Source organism: Diadema antillarum, unplaced genomic scaffold (genome assembly GCF_040938485.1).
Source record: "Diadema antillarum isolate AM-2024a unplaced genomic scaffold, OU_Dant_1.0 seq00000014_RagTag, whole genome shotgun sequence".
NCBI lineage: Eukaryota > Metazoa > Echinodermata > Echinoidea > Diadematoida > Diadematidae > Diadema > Diadema antillarum.
Genome location: NW_027271134.1, coordinates 1,301,903 through 1,317,461, shown reverse-complemented (window position 1 = coordinate 1,317,461; position 15,559 = coordinate 1,301,903). Strand labels below are relative to the sequence as shown.

At 41.4% G+C, this 15,559-nt stretch overlaps 2 protein-coding genes across 2 annotated transcripts; both read left to right on the top strand.

The window, feature by feature from the left end:
* Window positions 1–499: 499 nt before the first annotated feature.
* On the top strand, window positions 500–8,584 carry LOC139725063 (ankyrin repeat and SOCS box protein 8-like). Its single transcript, XM_071636152.1, has 4 exons — window positions 500–576; window positions 6,169–6,323; window positions 6,805–6,936; window positions 7,816–8,584. Exons 2-4 carry the CDS (start codon window positions 6,228–6,230, stop codon window positions 8,449–8,451), a joined length of 864 nt encoding a protein of 287 aa, XP_071492253.1. The 5' UTR covers window positions 500–576; window positions 6,169–6,227; the 3' UTR covers window positions 8,452–8,584.
* On the top strand, window positions 4,053–4,661 carry LOC139725051 (uncharacterized). The gene has a single exon (XM_071636139.1). It carries the CDS (start codon window positions 4,053–4,055, stop codon window positions 4,659–4,661), a length of 609 nt encoding a protein of 202 aa, XP_071492240.1.
* Window positions 8,585–15,559: the final 6,975 nt, after the last annotated feature.

Below are 15,559 nucleotides of genomic sequence, written 5' to 3'. Positions count from 1 at the left end.
TTAGTGAAAGTGATATTTTAATATAAGTTTCATTTCGATATCTGATTTTGCTTTACCTTAATACGCCTTTTTGTGTCAGAAAAAATACTAGTACAATGTCATGTACCCATCGGGGTCGCCAACCTTCCGGCTAACTAAAATGTGTCAATAGAGAGCGCTCTCCACAATAACAAAACGCTGTACAACACAAGGACCTTCCACTAAACAATACGGGAGAGTATTACAGTACCGCGTCACACATACGTAAACCGGTAGAACACGGTACCATACCAGCAAGCGGAGCAATGTCATGTACCCATCGGGGTCGCCAACCTTCCGGCTAACTAAAATGTGTCAATAGAGAGCGCTCTCCACAATAACAAAACGCTGTACAACACAAGGACCTTCCACTAAACAATACGGGAGAGTATTACAGTACCGCGTCACACATACGTAAACCGGTAGAACACGGTACCATACCTGCAAGCGGAGCCTGACGAACTTTATGCTTCGGAAAGAATCGGACTGCCAATTGCTGAAATATTAGTTCTACTTCCCGTGCAGGCTCCCGATCGAATTTAAAAGGACCAAGCCAAGGTATTGTAGAATTCCACCAATGCAAGAAGTATCATAAATTAAGGCAGAGTGCAAGTCGTCATGCTCATGAACTGCAAGTAAACTAGGGGTCTAGTCTAGACGAGACCGACCGGGGTGGCGCCTGGCGGTGTAAAGTAAATAATAACATGGGAATTGCGAATCCAGGGAATCAATGGACCATGCACAATACAATGGGAATTAAATTTAACTCGTTAGAACTTCTGTACGACTTTTCTGACCCATGTAGCCAGGTCCTGGCAAGATGGCAAGCATGCATGGCTTCGTCGGTACGATCACTGGCACTGCTGGTCATCTACTAAATAAAGTTAGATCTAACGTTAGAAATAAACTTCACATGAGGTGTCACAGCCTTGTCTGTGGCTGTAAAGTCGCAAAGAAGAAGGGTGAAGCCTGCTGAAGGTTAAATAAGCACTGGGAATTTTACTGGAGAAATATTTGTGGGTAAACTTGGCCTAACTAGCTGAACTCGGCCCCTCACGACCCCATACAAGGTGCCGAGCTTACCCACAAATCGGCACACAGCACTGTCACTGTCGCTGCTGTGCACGGCGGTCGCTGGGACCGGGGAGGCACTTCCTATGAGTCCTAGAACTCCAGCTGGGACACCGTGCAAATCACGGCATCTGTTCGTCAGGTCGGGCTAGTAGGTGAAGGTAAAGATTACAAGAAGTATCATTCAGAACACTCACTAGGCTATCCTACTGTAATAAAATAGCTACGCTGTAACTGTAAGTTGTAACGCCCTACTGCAGTACTGGTCACTCGGTTGAAGGGGTGATGGGCCGGGTTGTCCCTTGAGCTCGACACTTTAATACGAGTCATAGTATGGTAGCCCTATTACATATCGACCACCGTCTTTTAAACCGACCGTGTATTCATTGGCGCACTAATGGTTAGTACGCACTTCACTGCGCGCAAAGCACATAAAATGGATTGGCTTTGACTGTTGATGAGGATGGTGTGGGAAAACGCGAAAATTCACTGTTCATTAATGGTTTTAATCAAGGACAAAATTTCGAATGAATATTTTCACCGAATCGTAATGACAGCACAATGTAATGTCTATGGAAGTTTCTAAAAAGCTTCGTAAACTTTTTCTACAACACGGTGTTCAATACAACTCGGTTTGCATGCATTGTCAATGCAAAAACAGCGGTCGATCCTGATAACGAGATTTACCGCGGGGAGCTGAAACGAGGCCACGCTAGTTCGTCGGCGATATTTTTGCACTGAAACTTCGAATCGAAAAGGGAACAACGGCATTTGATAGAGCTGGATTTTCTCAATCACGTAGGTCAAGTTTTTTACGTGAATTTCAGTGTTAAATATTCTTATCAAGCAAATAAACATTAGGCGGTCGATGAGTAGTAGGTCCAACCCTACAGCCCTAGCTATACACAGACCAGTCGCTGTACATAGGTACGTAAACAGTGTACTTACAGCGTCTGGTCGGGCTAAGTACAGCCCATGAACTCTACACTGAAAAAAAGGTCCACGAGTCGTCGACCTAAATACAGCCTACAATCTCAACACTAGGCAAATGAGGTCTATGATCTCGACAGGATGAACAGCGCCATCTGTACACCAATGATGAGATTTATTGTACAGGGTGTTACAATAATGACAAAAGGGAAAAAAAATGATTGGAGGGGGTATGCAGTTTTGTCACGCTATCAGGCACAAGATTGTTATCAAACTATACAAATTTTATATTCCATGCTGTAATATGCTTTTCATGGACATCCCTCCTCAAAAACAAGTCAAAACAAAATAAAACAAAAAACAAAGCCCCAAACAACAATAATAACAACAACGTGCCATACATACGCTGTAGAGCTTCAAGTTTGGGTCTTTGCAAGTAAATGACATTCTTATTAGGCTTGCTACCTTTCCATGCGAGAAGATAAATGGGCTGGACTTCTTTTTTTCTTTCTCTCTTTCTTTTTTCCATTGCTTCACTGGTAATGCTTCACTAGTAACTATCGTATAAGTGCAAATTATCCTACCAGCCTCTCGAGAATTTGTAGGTATCAATTAAGTTATCAAAGAAAATAATTTGTGAAATGCTTCCTTGTAAACTTCATTTCACAAGTGTACACTTTTCCAGAAGGCTGATCTGAGTTTGGACATCATTTCGTATTTTTCTCCCATTATTCAGTTCTTTCATAGGCCTAGTGTCATTATCAGGACACCCTTTACACTCTTGTGTGTCATCATTTATACACTGCAGGTGAAGTTGTTCATCCTATGGAGCTCATGGGCCTTGTTTGCCTATTGTTAGGCTTGCGGGCCTTGTTTGCCTCTTTTCAAGCTTGTGGGCCTTGTTTATGTAGTTTCAAGTTTGTGGGTATTATTTGCCTAGTGGTTTTTTTTTTCTTTTGTCATTATTGCAGCATCCTATGCAATACACTTCGTCATTGGTATACAAATGGCGCTGTTCATCCTGTTGAGATCATGGACCTTATTTGCCTAGTGTTGAGCTTGTAGGCTGTACCTGTATTTAGGTCAACGACTTGTGGACCTTTTTTTTTTCATTGTAGAGTTCATGGGCTGTTCTACGACTCATAATTGTCAGGCTCATGGGACGACCCATCACCCCTGCGACCAAGTGACCAAGCTCATGGACGGTATGCCTATAGCTTGTAGGCCTATTTCTCTTGATGTTGAACTCATAGGCATTGTTCATTTACATTGCAGTGTGTAGCTTGTGGGCTTTGGGACTCATGGGCTGTATGACTCTTGGATGTTGAGCTCATGACATGCGCCCTTAAAACAGTAAAATGTTCAAAGCTGTATTTGCGTCCATATCCACTTATGCCACTCTGCATCTGTACCTATACATCAGTACTACATGTACTAGCAGAGCTGCTAACTCTCACACAGTCAGCATTGAATTGCACAATTCACCCAGTTCTAACTGTCTCACTGTAATCAATGATTTTTTAAATTTTTTTCAAAGAAAGAGAGTCAAAAAAGGGGAAAAATAGCTCCAAATTCTTTGTATTATAAACCACATTAGACTGATGTATATTCTTCTCATTCATCCAGTCGAAGTACAAGATCAAAGATTAGTTGAATCAAGAAACTGGAAATAAACTCACTGTTGCGACGTTTCGCCAATTATCAATTGGCTTCTTCGGGCGAATGAAGCTCCCGATGATGGAATGGCCCTTAAATAGTGCGAGATTGTGCAGAGCGCACTGGACCTTGTCCAGCGCGCGAAAGACGGCTTGGGAAATGAAACATTAGTATCATATGATGTAAGTGCCTTATTTACATCGATTCCCTCATCAGAAGCAGTTAATGCGGTTAGGACATGTCTTAGTCGGGATGACAGCTGGAAGGATCGTACTTCACTTTCCATAGATCAGATTGTTGAAGCGTTAGGGGTTTGTTTGAGTACAACCTATTTCTCTTTCAACGGCAAACACTACATACAACAACATGGATGTGCTATGGGTTCACCAGTTTCTCCCATAGTGGCCAACATCTACATGCAAGAGGTTGAGGCCACAGCACTGAGTACCTACTCTGGACACAAACCACGTATCTGGCTCCGCTACGTGGATGACACTTTTGTCATCCTCCATGACGAAGAGAGTGCGTCTTTCTTTGGTCATATCAACTCTTTGGACACGCACATTTCCTTTACACAAGAAACATGCAAGGATGGACATCTGGCATTCCTAGATGTTGAGGTCCACGTCGATTCAAATGGTACCCTCTCCACTTCAGTGTACAGGAAACCGACCCATACGGACCAGTATCTTAATTTCCAGTTACATCACCCCTTGGTTCACAAACTTGCAGTCATCAGGACCCTTTTCCACAGAGCAGACACCATAGTTCACAGTCCACCGGAGGTTGAAAAAGAAAAGACCAACATCAAAAACGCCCTGGCTGGATGTGGATACCCAGACTGGGCATTCTCTAAAGCAGACACCCCGAAACGACAAAGCAAGAACACACAGAGAACCTATGGTACACAGGGACGGAAAGTCACCATCACTATCCCGTACGTGCATGATCTGTCGGACAAGATCAAAAGGCTGTTTCAGAAATAGGGCATCACTACTGCCATCAAGCCCCACAACACATTAAGGCAGAGATTAGTTCACGTCAAGGACCGTGTCGCCAAAGAAAAACAGAGAAACGTAGTCTATGGCATCCGATGTTCCCAGGAGGATTGCCATGATTTCTACATAGGGGAGACACAACAATCACTAAAAGCTCGCATGAACCAACACAGAAGACCCAGCAGCTCAGAAAGCATCCCGGATTCAGCAGTATACACACACATCAATGCCAGCAAACATTCGTTCAACACCAATCAAGTGATTATTCTGGATAAAGAATCCAAGTGGTTTGAGAGGGGCGTCAAGGAAGCCATCTGGGAACGTGTGGAGAGACCTACACTTAACAAGAGAGGAGGTCTCCGCTTCAATTTATCGCACGCGTGGGACCGGGCCGTTCGCAAGATCCCAAGCCGTCTTTCGCGCGCTGGACAAGGTCCAGTGCGCTCTGCACAATCTCGCACTATTTAAGGGCCATTCCATCATCGGGAGCTTCATTCGCCCGAAGAAGCCAATTGATAATTGGCGAAACGTCGCAACAGTGAGTTTATTTCCAGTTTCTTGATTCAACTAATCTTTGATCATAAATCACATTAGTTTATTTCTTTATTTATTTGCTTTGTTTCAGTAGGGTAGCTCTGTCAGTGGCTAAACACTGTTATTCTCAGAGGCCCTACCCTAGTTATGCCAAAGCCAATGTTCAGGTGGGTATCATCATGGTCTTTTATCACTACTCCTACATATGTGACCCGCTACAACAAAAGGATCCTAAAGTCGCTGACGGGTGAGCCGAGAAAATTTAGTTTGAAGTCAGATCATCAAAATCCGTCAAAACATGCAGATTTCTGTTTTTGGCATAATTTTGTAGTCTAATGTATCTTCTATCATCTGCCGAAATTTCCAAGCTAAATGATCATAGGAAAGGCAAGAAAATAGCGTTTTTCTGGGACATGATTTTCCGACTTTCGACGGAACAGAAATGTGTCCAAAGATTTGGATTTAGCACCGCAGCTAGACTCCGCCCTTAGCAACGGGGGAGTGATCTCATTGGTCAGTGCGTGGCATCGTGGTTAATGATTAGTCATGCGTAGACCGCTAGCGCTAAGCTTGAATGAACATCGCAGAGGTTGCTAGGAGCGTACCTTCTATTGTTAAACGGTGAACACTGTCTTGCTTCACCTTGATCGTGATGGCGTCGGAAGGAAAACTTTGAAGGCGGTTTTCTCGAAACGCTGATTTCTTAAACCCCTCGACATGCGCTAATAAAATCATCCATATCTCTGCAACCGAGTACTTTTATGAGTCATGTTATTCTATGACATTAAAGTGAAAGAGTAAAGGAATACTGTCATGTCATTTTCAGAAAATTGTCCTGCCCCGACTTTCGGATCCTTTTGTTGCAGCGGGTCACATATGTTTCATGGGATGATTAAAAATAAACTAATTATACGAAATCATGGAACATGACTTGCATCAGCTGTCTGTTTTATTGGTACAGGTAGAGTACACCGTGCAGCTGTTGATAAACCATCTCATCACGGACGAAAACGGTATGCTATGAGTACCCACCATCGCGTTGCCATGGCACAACATGACTACAGGCTGTCAGAACGTCTTATCCGAGCCATAAGTGGTTGGATGATAAACCCCAAGGTAAGATCCTATGTAATATGTGAGAGGGGGATATATTTCTAAATACAGTCAAACCTGCCTTTGCGGCCACCTGTCTATAGTGGCCACCTGCCATTATACAGCTACCGGAAAAATCCCCTCATGAAAAAAAAGCCATGTTAAAGACCCCGTGCTTAGCAGCCACCAATTTTGTTTCCCCCAAGGAATTTTGACCCATGTTAGTGGCCATAAACCCGTATGGCGTCAAAACAGCTGATGATTCAGGTTTTTTGTTTTTTGTTTTTGTTTTTTTTCTGCTTTGTAAAAGATCCAATTGATTTTCTAATGTACCCTGATGGACTGCAAATGAGGAATTTCGACCCTCTTTTCCATACACCAACTCTCCTCCCAAGTTGAAAGGTTAAGTTCATGTGCCATTTCAGGTACATCTGGGGCCCAATGACCATCAAAACCTAACAAAATGAAATCTATTTTCTTGTTTATCGACCCGTCTTCCTCGTAGGACACCGTCGAGTCAGTACTAGAGGAAGGAGCAGACGTCAACAGACCCCATGGCACACTCCTCCCCCTCCAGTGTAGCTGCATGAGAGGTGATGTGGACATTGTCAAACTCATTCTGGAACACGGTGGAGAGGTAAGAATTGTAGGTGTTGTTCACACCAGTATACCCCTTTCATACTTGGGTGGTCACACCATTATACCCCTTTCATACTGGATTGTCACACCATTATACCGCGTTCAGACCAGGCATTTTTTCTACCATCGCCAAGGAAGTTATGTTTTTGATGGCATCTATTTATCTCTTTGTCCATTTCCAAAATAACTCCAAAAAGTTATGAATGGATTTGGATTAAATTTTTAGTCCTGAAAAATTGATAATGACGTGAGGAATAGATGATTTAATTTTGGCAGTGATCTGGATCACTGTCTGCATCCAGGATCTCTTTTCTTTTGTTTTTGTTTTAATGGTGGAAATCACAATACGGCTGGAAAGTAGCTGCTTGGCGGGAGTCTGTGCTCTCTGAGTGCTTTTTTGAGTGGTTAACTCAGAAGTGCCTGCTCAGATTTGTCAGTGTGAAGTGTGGTGTACTCGTACTAAAACACAAACACACACACGCACACACACACACACACACACACAAATTGGAGTAAAACTTATCCCTTTCATTAACAATGAGATATCTCATGAGTTTCCCCAAGACTCATAATTGTGGTCCATCCAAAGATTCAGATTTGAACAGCTCTGCTGTTTGAATGCCAAGTGTTTCTACAGTATTGGGCACAGAGCTGGTTTGTGTTTTAGATTTGTTTTGACCTTTTTTTCACCTTTTAGTAAACAGGGGAGGTAGATGGAGAATTCATTCATAATGGCAGACTTTTATCCCCCCCCCCCCCTCTTAAATCAGCTTGAACTCAATGGGAAAACTGATGAGGTATTAAGTTTGGGTACTGCAGATTTAAGTAAAGAGTAGATGAAAGAAAATTGTTCATTGTTACTTGATTGTGCATGTAGGTGAACGCAGTGGACGGTTATAGCCGCACTGCCCTCCACTATGCAGCAGAGCAGGACGTAGATTGTGTCACCCTTCTCTTGGATTGTGGAGCTGATCCCAACGCTCTGAGCAACAACGAAGAAACCCCCATCCACTGGGCAGCCTTCCGCAACAAGTCCGGCTGCTTGCAGACGCTGCTTGAGAGGCAGGCTGCGGTCAATGTCAGCGACATCCACGGCAACACGCCGCTCAGCTGGGCGGCGATGAAGGGCAACTACGAGTGCGTGCAACTGCTGCTGGAGTACGGTGCCGAGCCGCACACGGTGAGCCACGACGGTGCAACGCCCATCTCGCGAGTGGCGGGCCTCATCGCGGCCGGCCTGGACACGGAGAACGAGCGGCCGTGCCTGGACGTGCTCATCCGGGCGTCGGGCCAGTTCGACGTCCGTGACGAGGATGGGATGTTTTCGCGGAGTGTCGCCGACGACACAGAGTTGTGCGACTTGCTACGACAGCACTGCTGTCAACCCCGTCCACTGCGGCAGCAATGCCGCTACGCTGTGCGCCACTGCCTTACCAGTCGACATATGCCAGATGTGGTGAAAAAGCTGCCGATTCCGGCCCCACTCCAGAGATACTTGCTGCTCCAGACGTGACGACACTTAAGTATATCTGTTTGTGATATACCCTTGTTACCTTATGGCTTTCCTTGCAGGATCTCGGCAACTCTATTCTGTGTGTGAGATTTGATAGGAAACTGCCATTTCTAGAGATTTTTGCAAAAATTATACAGCTTCACTCTAGGACTAGTCAAATGTAAACTTCTTTAAAATTTCCATATGTGACTGGCAACAACGGTTTCAGGCAAAAGTCGGGAATTTTGAAAATTCATTTTTTCACTGAATCACATTGCCCATTTCCTAAGCTTTGCATTGATATAAAACACATGTATTCTTTGGCACCATAAGTGGGCATAGAAAGAGAAATAAAATGCACTTTTTAAGTTGTTAGCCTGACAAAATTGCGAGAAAACAGGCTTTGAAGATTCACCTCTTTCTCAAAGACAATGTCCGAGCGGCGATGCGAGGGGAGAATCACCCATCCGTACGATGGTGCCAATCGATGTTAAGCTCCGCCTCTAGCAACCACATCGCCTTCTGATTGGCTCACTGAGAGAGTCAAATTTCCCGGGCACCTTCCTCGGATCTCAGCGTATGGAGCCGAAAAACAATGCGTTTCGCTCGGGTTTGTTTACCAGTACGTCTTTCAAGATAGCGGATACGATAATTGCACGTATGGTGTACATGAACATGTGTATGGTGCACGTATTACGCAATGGCATCCACAAGCCATGACCGTGTGCATGTAACAGGAGCGGTGGCGAATCCACTCATTTACAAATCGCATTTTCATTGTGGTTGATTTGTCTTTATTAGTGGCGACCCTTTTGAAGGCAGAAAATTGCTAGTGTTGGCAAGGGTCACGCTTCTTGTTTGTTTTGCTTTTACAATTAAGACATGCATATGTTGCTTTGTTCGGTGGTGCTAATTAAATTAAAACAAACAAACAAACACACGACTCGTTAGTTTGGTGCGATCTTGATGTGTAGTATTTGAATATAATTGGTCACATGTGACCGCTCCTTTCCTCTCATCTACCTTCCATTGAGTCAGTCTGCTGTCATAATCTTTACTACATCTACAAGTAGACAAATTTGAGAATATTTAGTTTTCTTTTCACACGATTATGTCATGCTACATGATTTTTGTTTCACTTCCGTTGTCGAACATCGCGGTAGAATAGTTTGGATAGAAAGCCAAACGAAGAGCGCGCACTACAGAGCGAGCGTATATAAACCACTATAGCAAGAACAACGGAGCATGTAATCGTGCACGCGTGGACAAAGCATTCCCCAAACGCTGCAACTGGTGTCTCCGAAAGCCGAATTATGTAAATGTATGCGACGCACCAGCCAATCGCATGTGAGACCCTTCACTGTAGCAACGCTGGGGATATTGGCGCGGCGTTTGAAAGAAGCTCGAAACTGACGAGTGCGATCCAACATAGGTTGATTAAAATTCCATTTTCGATAGGAAAAACTTAGTCTTATGCTATGAAATTTAGTATAGATGTAGAAAACATATCAAAAATGTGATTTCTGCAAAAAACTTAAATCGACAAAAATAATGGTCAAAATCTTTGTACCCCGCCTAGGAGGGAATTTGCTCTTGCGACTTTTGCCTGAAACCGTTGTCGCGGGTCACATATAATGTTCCTACACAAATACTTTGAAACCTAAATTTTAAAATAGGGAGAATGAAGAAACTCCTATAGAGAAATTAAAAGATCCTCAGTTACTTTCAAACATACATTTTGAAATAGCATAATGATGAATTCTCATTAAATGTCAACAATTTAATACAGTCTTTGATTTTTGCAGTGTAAAGAAAAGAGGTATTTTGACTAATGCTTTTTGATGTCTAAATGTTTTATGTAAACAGACACCTTTGCATCCAAACATTGTTTTCATACAAATACTGTGTCATACAGATATGTAAGTGATTTGATCATGCTTTCATATTTAACTGACTTGGCACAATCCAGTGACATTATAGTGGGTATCCTCTCCCACAGTGAAATACGTGTATCAAACTCTTGTAACAGTGAGCAAATATTTTGTGAAACGCATGTCGAAAAAGACATTCATTAGAATATAACAAAATGGTTATTTCAAAGTGACTCGAATGCGCAATATTCTCACAAATAGTGGATCTGAAGTTCACAAAATTCACTTGTCAAAAGTGAGATGTAATGTCAAAGAAAAATCTCCTTTAGTAGCTGGACCTCCTTTAAAAGTTATCTTTGAAATCTTCTTGGGGGTATGGTATTATTTTCATTTCAAATTTGAATGCCTGAAAGTCTCAGCTTAGCCTCATACCACATTTGACTGCAAACGTATTGATAACTCTCTTCCTTCAGTAATTGTTATCCTATTTTGGGGAACACACACAAAATTCTGTGATCTCACGCTGTGAACTAATTTTGTTTTGTGTTCCATACCCCTCAAGTATCAAATCTTGTGTTCACCAACAAGGACTTGATTCAGGTGTGAGTTTCTTCAATTTGTCATCCTATACAAGTCAAATTTGTAGAGGGAGACATATTGAAGAAGCTCACATCTGAACCTTCACCCCTCTGAATAATATCTTACTTTCAAGAATTTGATTATTCAGTATTTTTTGGTCAGGGTTAATTTGAATCATCAGTGACAAGCAGTGTCATAATTCCCACAGTTTCAGAATAAACTAGGTATGTCTTTCCCCCTTTCTTTCTTTTAAAGTGACATTAGCCTAGTTGCCTGGGGAATATTCTTTATCTCTGCATGAGCAGTACCATTGTGACTGGCATATGAACACTGTCTGCAGAAAACATAGTTTTTCTTGAATTTGAAGAGAGTCTCTTGAATTTTGAAGTCATAGATAAACTTTTTTCTTCATCATGGATATTTGATAATGAAATGATTATCTCTCAAGTTGTGATTGTGATTATGCATGATCAGTGCATGAAAACAAACAAAACAGAGTACTGGATTGTTTCTCAGGAGTGTTATGTAATATTTTCAAGAGTTAATGTTATTGTTATTTGTATTTCTGTATTTGCGCACTTCTATCTTTACATATTTTGAATATATATGTGCTTATTCCCTGCTTTACAAAGATATATGCAACTTAGTATAGAGAAATGACAATGATAATGATAATGAAAATAGTACTTTGTAGGAGCTTCATGTCCGAGAGCATCAGTGATCGTAAATGTCGCTGTAATTTTCAGCAAAGTCAAGGATAGCAGTGAAGGCATTTGCAGGCAGATCTCTAACCAGGGTTGATGTACCACCCATGCTGCCAAAACCACTGAAAAAGATGGCCAGAGTATTCTTGTTCGTCCTCTCATGGCTCATTAGGGAGCTTTAGATTTTAGATGTGCGGACGTTCAGAGGGAAAAAACATGTTCTGAGCGTGCGCAGAAGCGCGCGTCAAGTCGATCTATTTTTAACTTGCGTCGCCTGAGTTTTTCACTACGCGTACTGGGCTATTTTTACGTCCGCACAGGTTGCAACGTAGAGAACTACTTCATGCACCGATCATATGGGGGCGCGATTTTATTTTTTATACGTTGCGTCCCAGCGTAATCTAAAGCTATTTTTCAACACGACGCAGGAGAGAGGAGAACGTCCAGCGCACTCGTCGTCTCAAACGTCCGCGCGTCAAAATCTAAAACTCCCTATTGCTGGGGCCAGAGAGATTACTGGCCTTACTTTGGAGTACCATTTGTGACCCGCCACAACAAAAGGATTCTAAAGTTGCTGACGGCTGAGCCAAGAAAATTGAGTTTGAAGTCAGATCATCAAAATTGGTCGAAATGATCTGATTTCAGTTTTTGACATGGGTTTTTATTCTAATTTATCATTTATCATCTGCTGAAATTGCGAAGCTAAATGATCAAAGGAAAGGCAAGGAAGTAGCATTTTGCTTGGCCATGATTTTCTGACTTTCAACGGAACAGACATGTGTCCGAAGATTTGGATTTAGTGACTCCATAGACTCTGCCCCTCACAACGGGTGAATGATCTTATTGGTCAGGGCGTGGCACCCTGGTTACTGATTGGTCGTGCGTAGACCGCTGGCGCTAAGCTTGAATGAACATTGCGGAGGTTGCTATGATCAGACCTTCTATTGTCAAGAGTTGAAAACTGTCTTACTTTTGTACCTCCCCTTGGTCACGATTGCGTTGGAAAGAAAGCTTTGAAGGCGGTTTTCTCAAAACGCTGCTTTCCTAGACCACTCGGCATGGTCTCGTAAAATCACCAACATCTCTACCACGGAGTACTTTAATGAGTCGTGTTATATACAAAATTGAAGTGGAAGAGTAAGGGAATAATGCCATGTCATTTTCAGAAAATCGTCTTCCCCCGACTTTCGGATCCTTTTGTTGTAGCGGTCACATTTTGTGGACTGTTCCGGTTTTTTAAAAAGTCCCCAACAACTTCACTCAGTGGCATAATCAGCTTCTTCCTCATCAAGAAGTGACTGTGAGTGGTCTTGAAGTATTTTTCCGCCATAGTGAGAACGCCATGTCATTGAGTGCATGCTGGCTCGTTATATCTTTAGTCTTCATGTTTTGAGCAAAGAGTCAGGTTTTGAAGGTTAGATGTGTAGAAGCTGTCATTTATGTGGCAGCTTTGGGAATTATGTGTACTCTGCACACAGGGCATTGGTCTTGCTCTTTTTGAAGTATGTGCTTCGATACCACTCACACAAGCAGCCTCTCATTTGTGAAAACCCCATGGGTTTGATGTGCTTTCCGGCATAGCATGAAAACGAAGACTTCTTAATCCTTAACTTTTGGATGAGGCCTGCTGGCTGGAATTGTTTGAGCAATGAATGTCTATTTGCTAATGCTATCATATTTCTTGTGTGGTAGTTGGGTTGTTTCTCCTTTATAGCATTATCTAACCATCTTATTCACTGTATTGAATAGGCTGAATGAATTGCTGCACTTGTCTTTTTTTTCCAAGTTTACCAGCAGCTTGGATGTAGTAAATGTCTTTGTTTTTCTCCTTTTTTTGTGTGTGTTGCTATTGTTGTTCTTTTCTTCTTGTTTTTTTTTAGATCTTTTTTTTTTTCTCTCATTTTCAGAATCTGTCGTGATGTAGCTAGCCCACGTTACTGTTTTTTTTATTTTGTATTATCTTTTTTTTTTTTAATGTCAGATCCACATTTTTGTGTTATTAGGCTGTCTGTGCCTGTTTTACTAAGCTTGGTTCCCTTATCTTGCAATATTTTCTTTCTTTTAGCAGTAAAGTGCGTAAAACAAGAATGCGTGTCGTATCTGTAAAGATTTTGCCGTCTGTAAAAGCATACTACTAGCTCTCAAATGACACTGTCTCTTGCCCTTCATTTGACTAGAGAGGATCGTCATTTTATTTCTGCGTTTGATACTATTTTTTCTTCATCCTCTCGCACTGTTTTCTCAGCTGCTGCAGGTTGTTACTTTTTTTTTCAGTCTCTCCTCCTTAGCTCTTTGATTCTTTTTTTTTTTCTTTATCAAGTTTCATTCTCTGTTCTTCAAGCAAAATTCTGGCTGTTCTTCATTTTCCTTCAGTCGCTTCATCCTTTGTTGTGTGCTGTATTATTTTTTCTCTTGTCTTTCAATACAATGCTGTGGTTTATTAATGAATTATTACGAGAAGTCCTGTTTTCTTCAGATAAATCCACTACTATTTTATTGATAAACGCATGTTGCGATGTCAATTTTTATGATCATTTGATTGTGACTAAGTTTATCTTGTTATGAGATACCTTCAGCTGAAAATGACTACTTTTCTATTTCACACTGGGTACCTCCATTTAAAAACCAGATGTTATCAGTTCAAGTCACACCAACTCTAATGCTCATGGTTCAACATTATTTATTCTGGCATCGAGTGATCACAATTGCCTTCAAACAAAACCACATTGCTGCATCAAACACCAAACAACATTTTCAGGGTAAAGCTAACACTTCATAATTAAAAAAAAAAAGATAAAATAAGATGTTGTTCCCCAACCCAGGAGAATGACCCATCAACAATCAAAACAAATGGGGTACCAGGTATTTAAAATAATCAGTGTTTTGGCATTAAATCTTCTTGTACGAATAAAATCTCAATACTGGTATGCGTTTCGGAAATCACGTAGCTTCCTCTATTAAGTGAATTTTGCCATAGGCACATGTGCTCGAAAAATAGATCTACACTGGAAAAACGTCCTCACACTAATGAAATTTTGTGTCCATGTTCATTTGAGCAAGGTTAGCTTGTAAAGTAAAATGCTCTGGTTTTCTTAATGTTACGGGTCGAAAAGTTTTGAGCAGCAAGCATTGACACATCTATGTATCATGCACTAAGTTCTTGTACCCTGAAAACTGACGGAGTCCAGATACTTATTTTAACTCTGGGTAGAGCAGTGGTATCTTTAAATATTGATGCAAATGTGCTGCCATGACATGTAAGTTTTCACAGGTACAGATTGTACATATTATAACTTAACAGTAGTATCACAAAGTTGACAGGTGTTGTGAAATGTTGAGGGTTAGTGCAATGCTCTACTTTTTTTTAATGATTGTCATTACTCTTTTATATCACTATAGTAGTGGCAAAAGTGGATGCAAAAGTGACTTCATCTGTATTTTGTTTTATGAAAGTTCTTAAATTAATCTTTATTGAGAAATTTAACACATACATAATTGTAGCATGTAGTCTGATTATGCGGTAGAATTTAGTTCAATGCTGAATTAGACAAGTCTTACTATATAGATATTGGTGAATGTATGTGATCATCATCAAACTCATTTGAGAAATATTGCAATCTCTGGAAAATTGTGTAAAATTTACATTTCATATGATTAAAATTTTGATTTGGAACAGCGCATAAGCTATATTCATGAACTGTATCGTTGTCGGAGTGACAAGACCATGTATCTAAAAGTTTGGTGAAAGTCACTGTTTTTTTTTTCATCAGTTGTCAGATAATCACACAAGTGATATATCCTATCCAAATCCTAGCCGTCTTATTCCCAAAATGAAGCCACCACGGCATGTCAAGTGAAAGGCAATTCCATTCGTTATAGTGCTTTGGCTGCCATGTTTTTTCGCTCTCCTGAGCATTTTGATATTTGTGAGAGGCAAGGTTTTGTTGCCCCACCAAAGATATAGCTACAACACAT

Bases quoted from the DNA above. Each gene is read 5' to 3' on its own strand.
- LOC139725051 (XM_071636139.1), top strand. From the start codon at position 4,053: ATGGGTTCACCAGTTTCTCCCATAGTGGCCAACATCTACATGCAAGAG.
- LOC139725063 (XM_071636152.1), top strand. From the start codon at position 6,228: ATGAGTACCCACCATCGCGTTGCCATGGCACAACATGACTACAGGCTG. The intron at 6,324-6,804 runs GTAAGATCCTAT...TCTTCCTCGTAG, and splicing joins GTTGGATGATAAACCCCAAG to GACACCGTCGAGTCAGTACT. The intron at 6,937-7,815 runs GTAAGAATTGTA...TTGTGCATGTAG, and splicing joins TTCTGGAACACGGTGGAGAG to GTGAACGCAGTGGACGGTTA.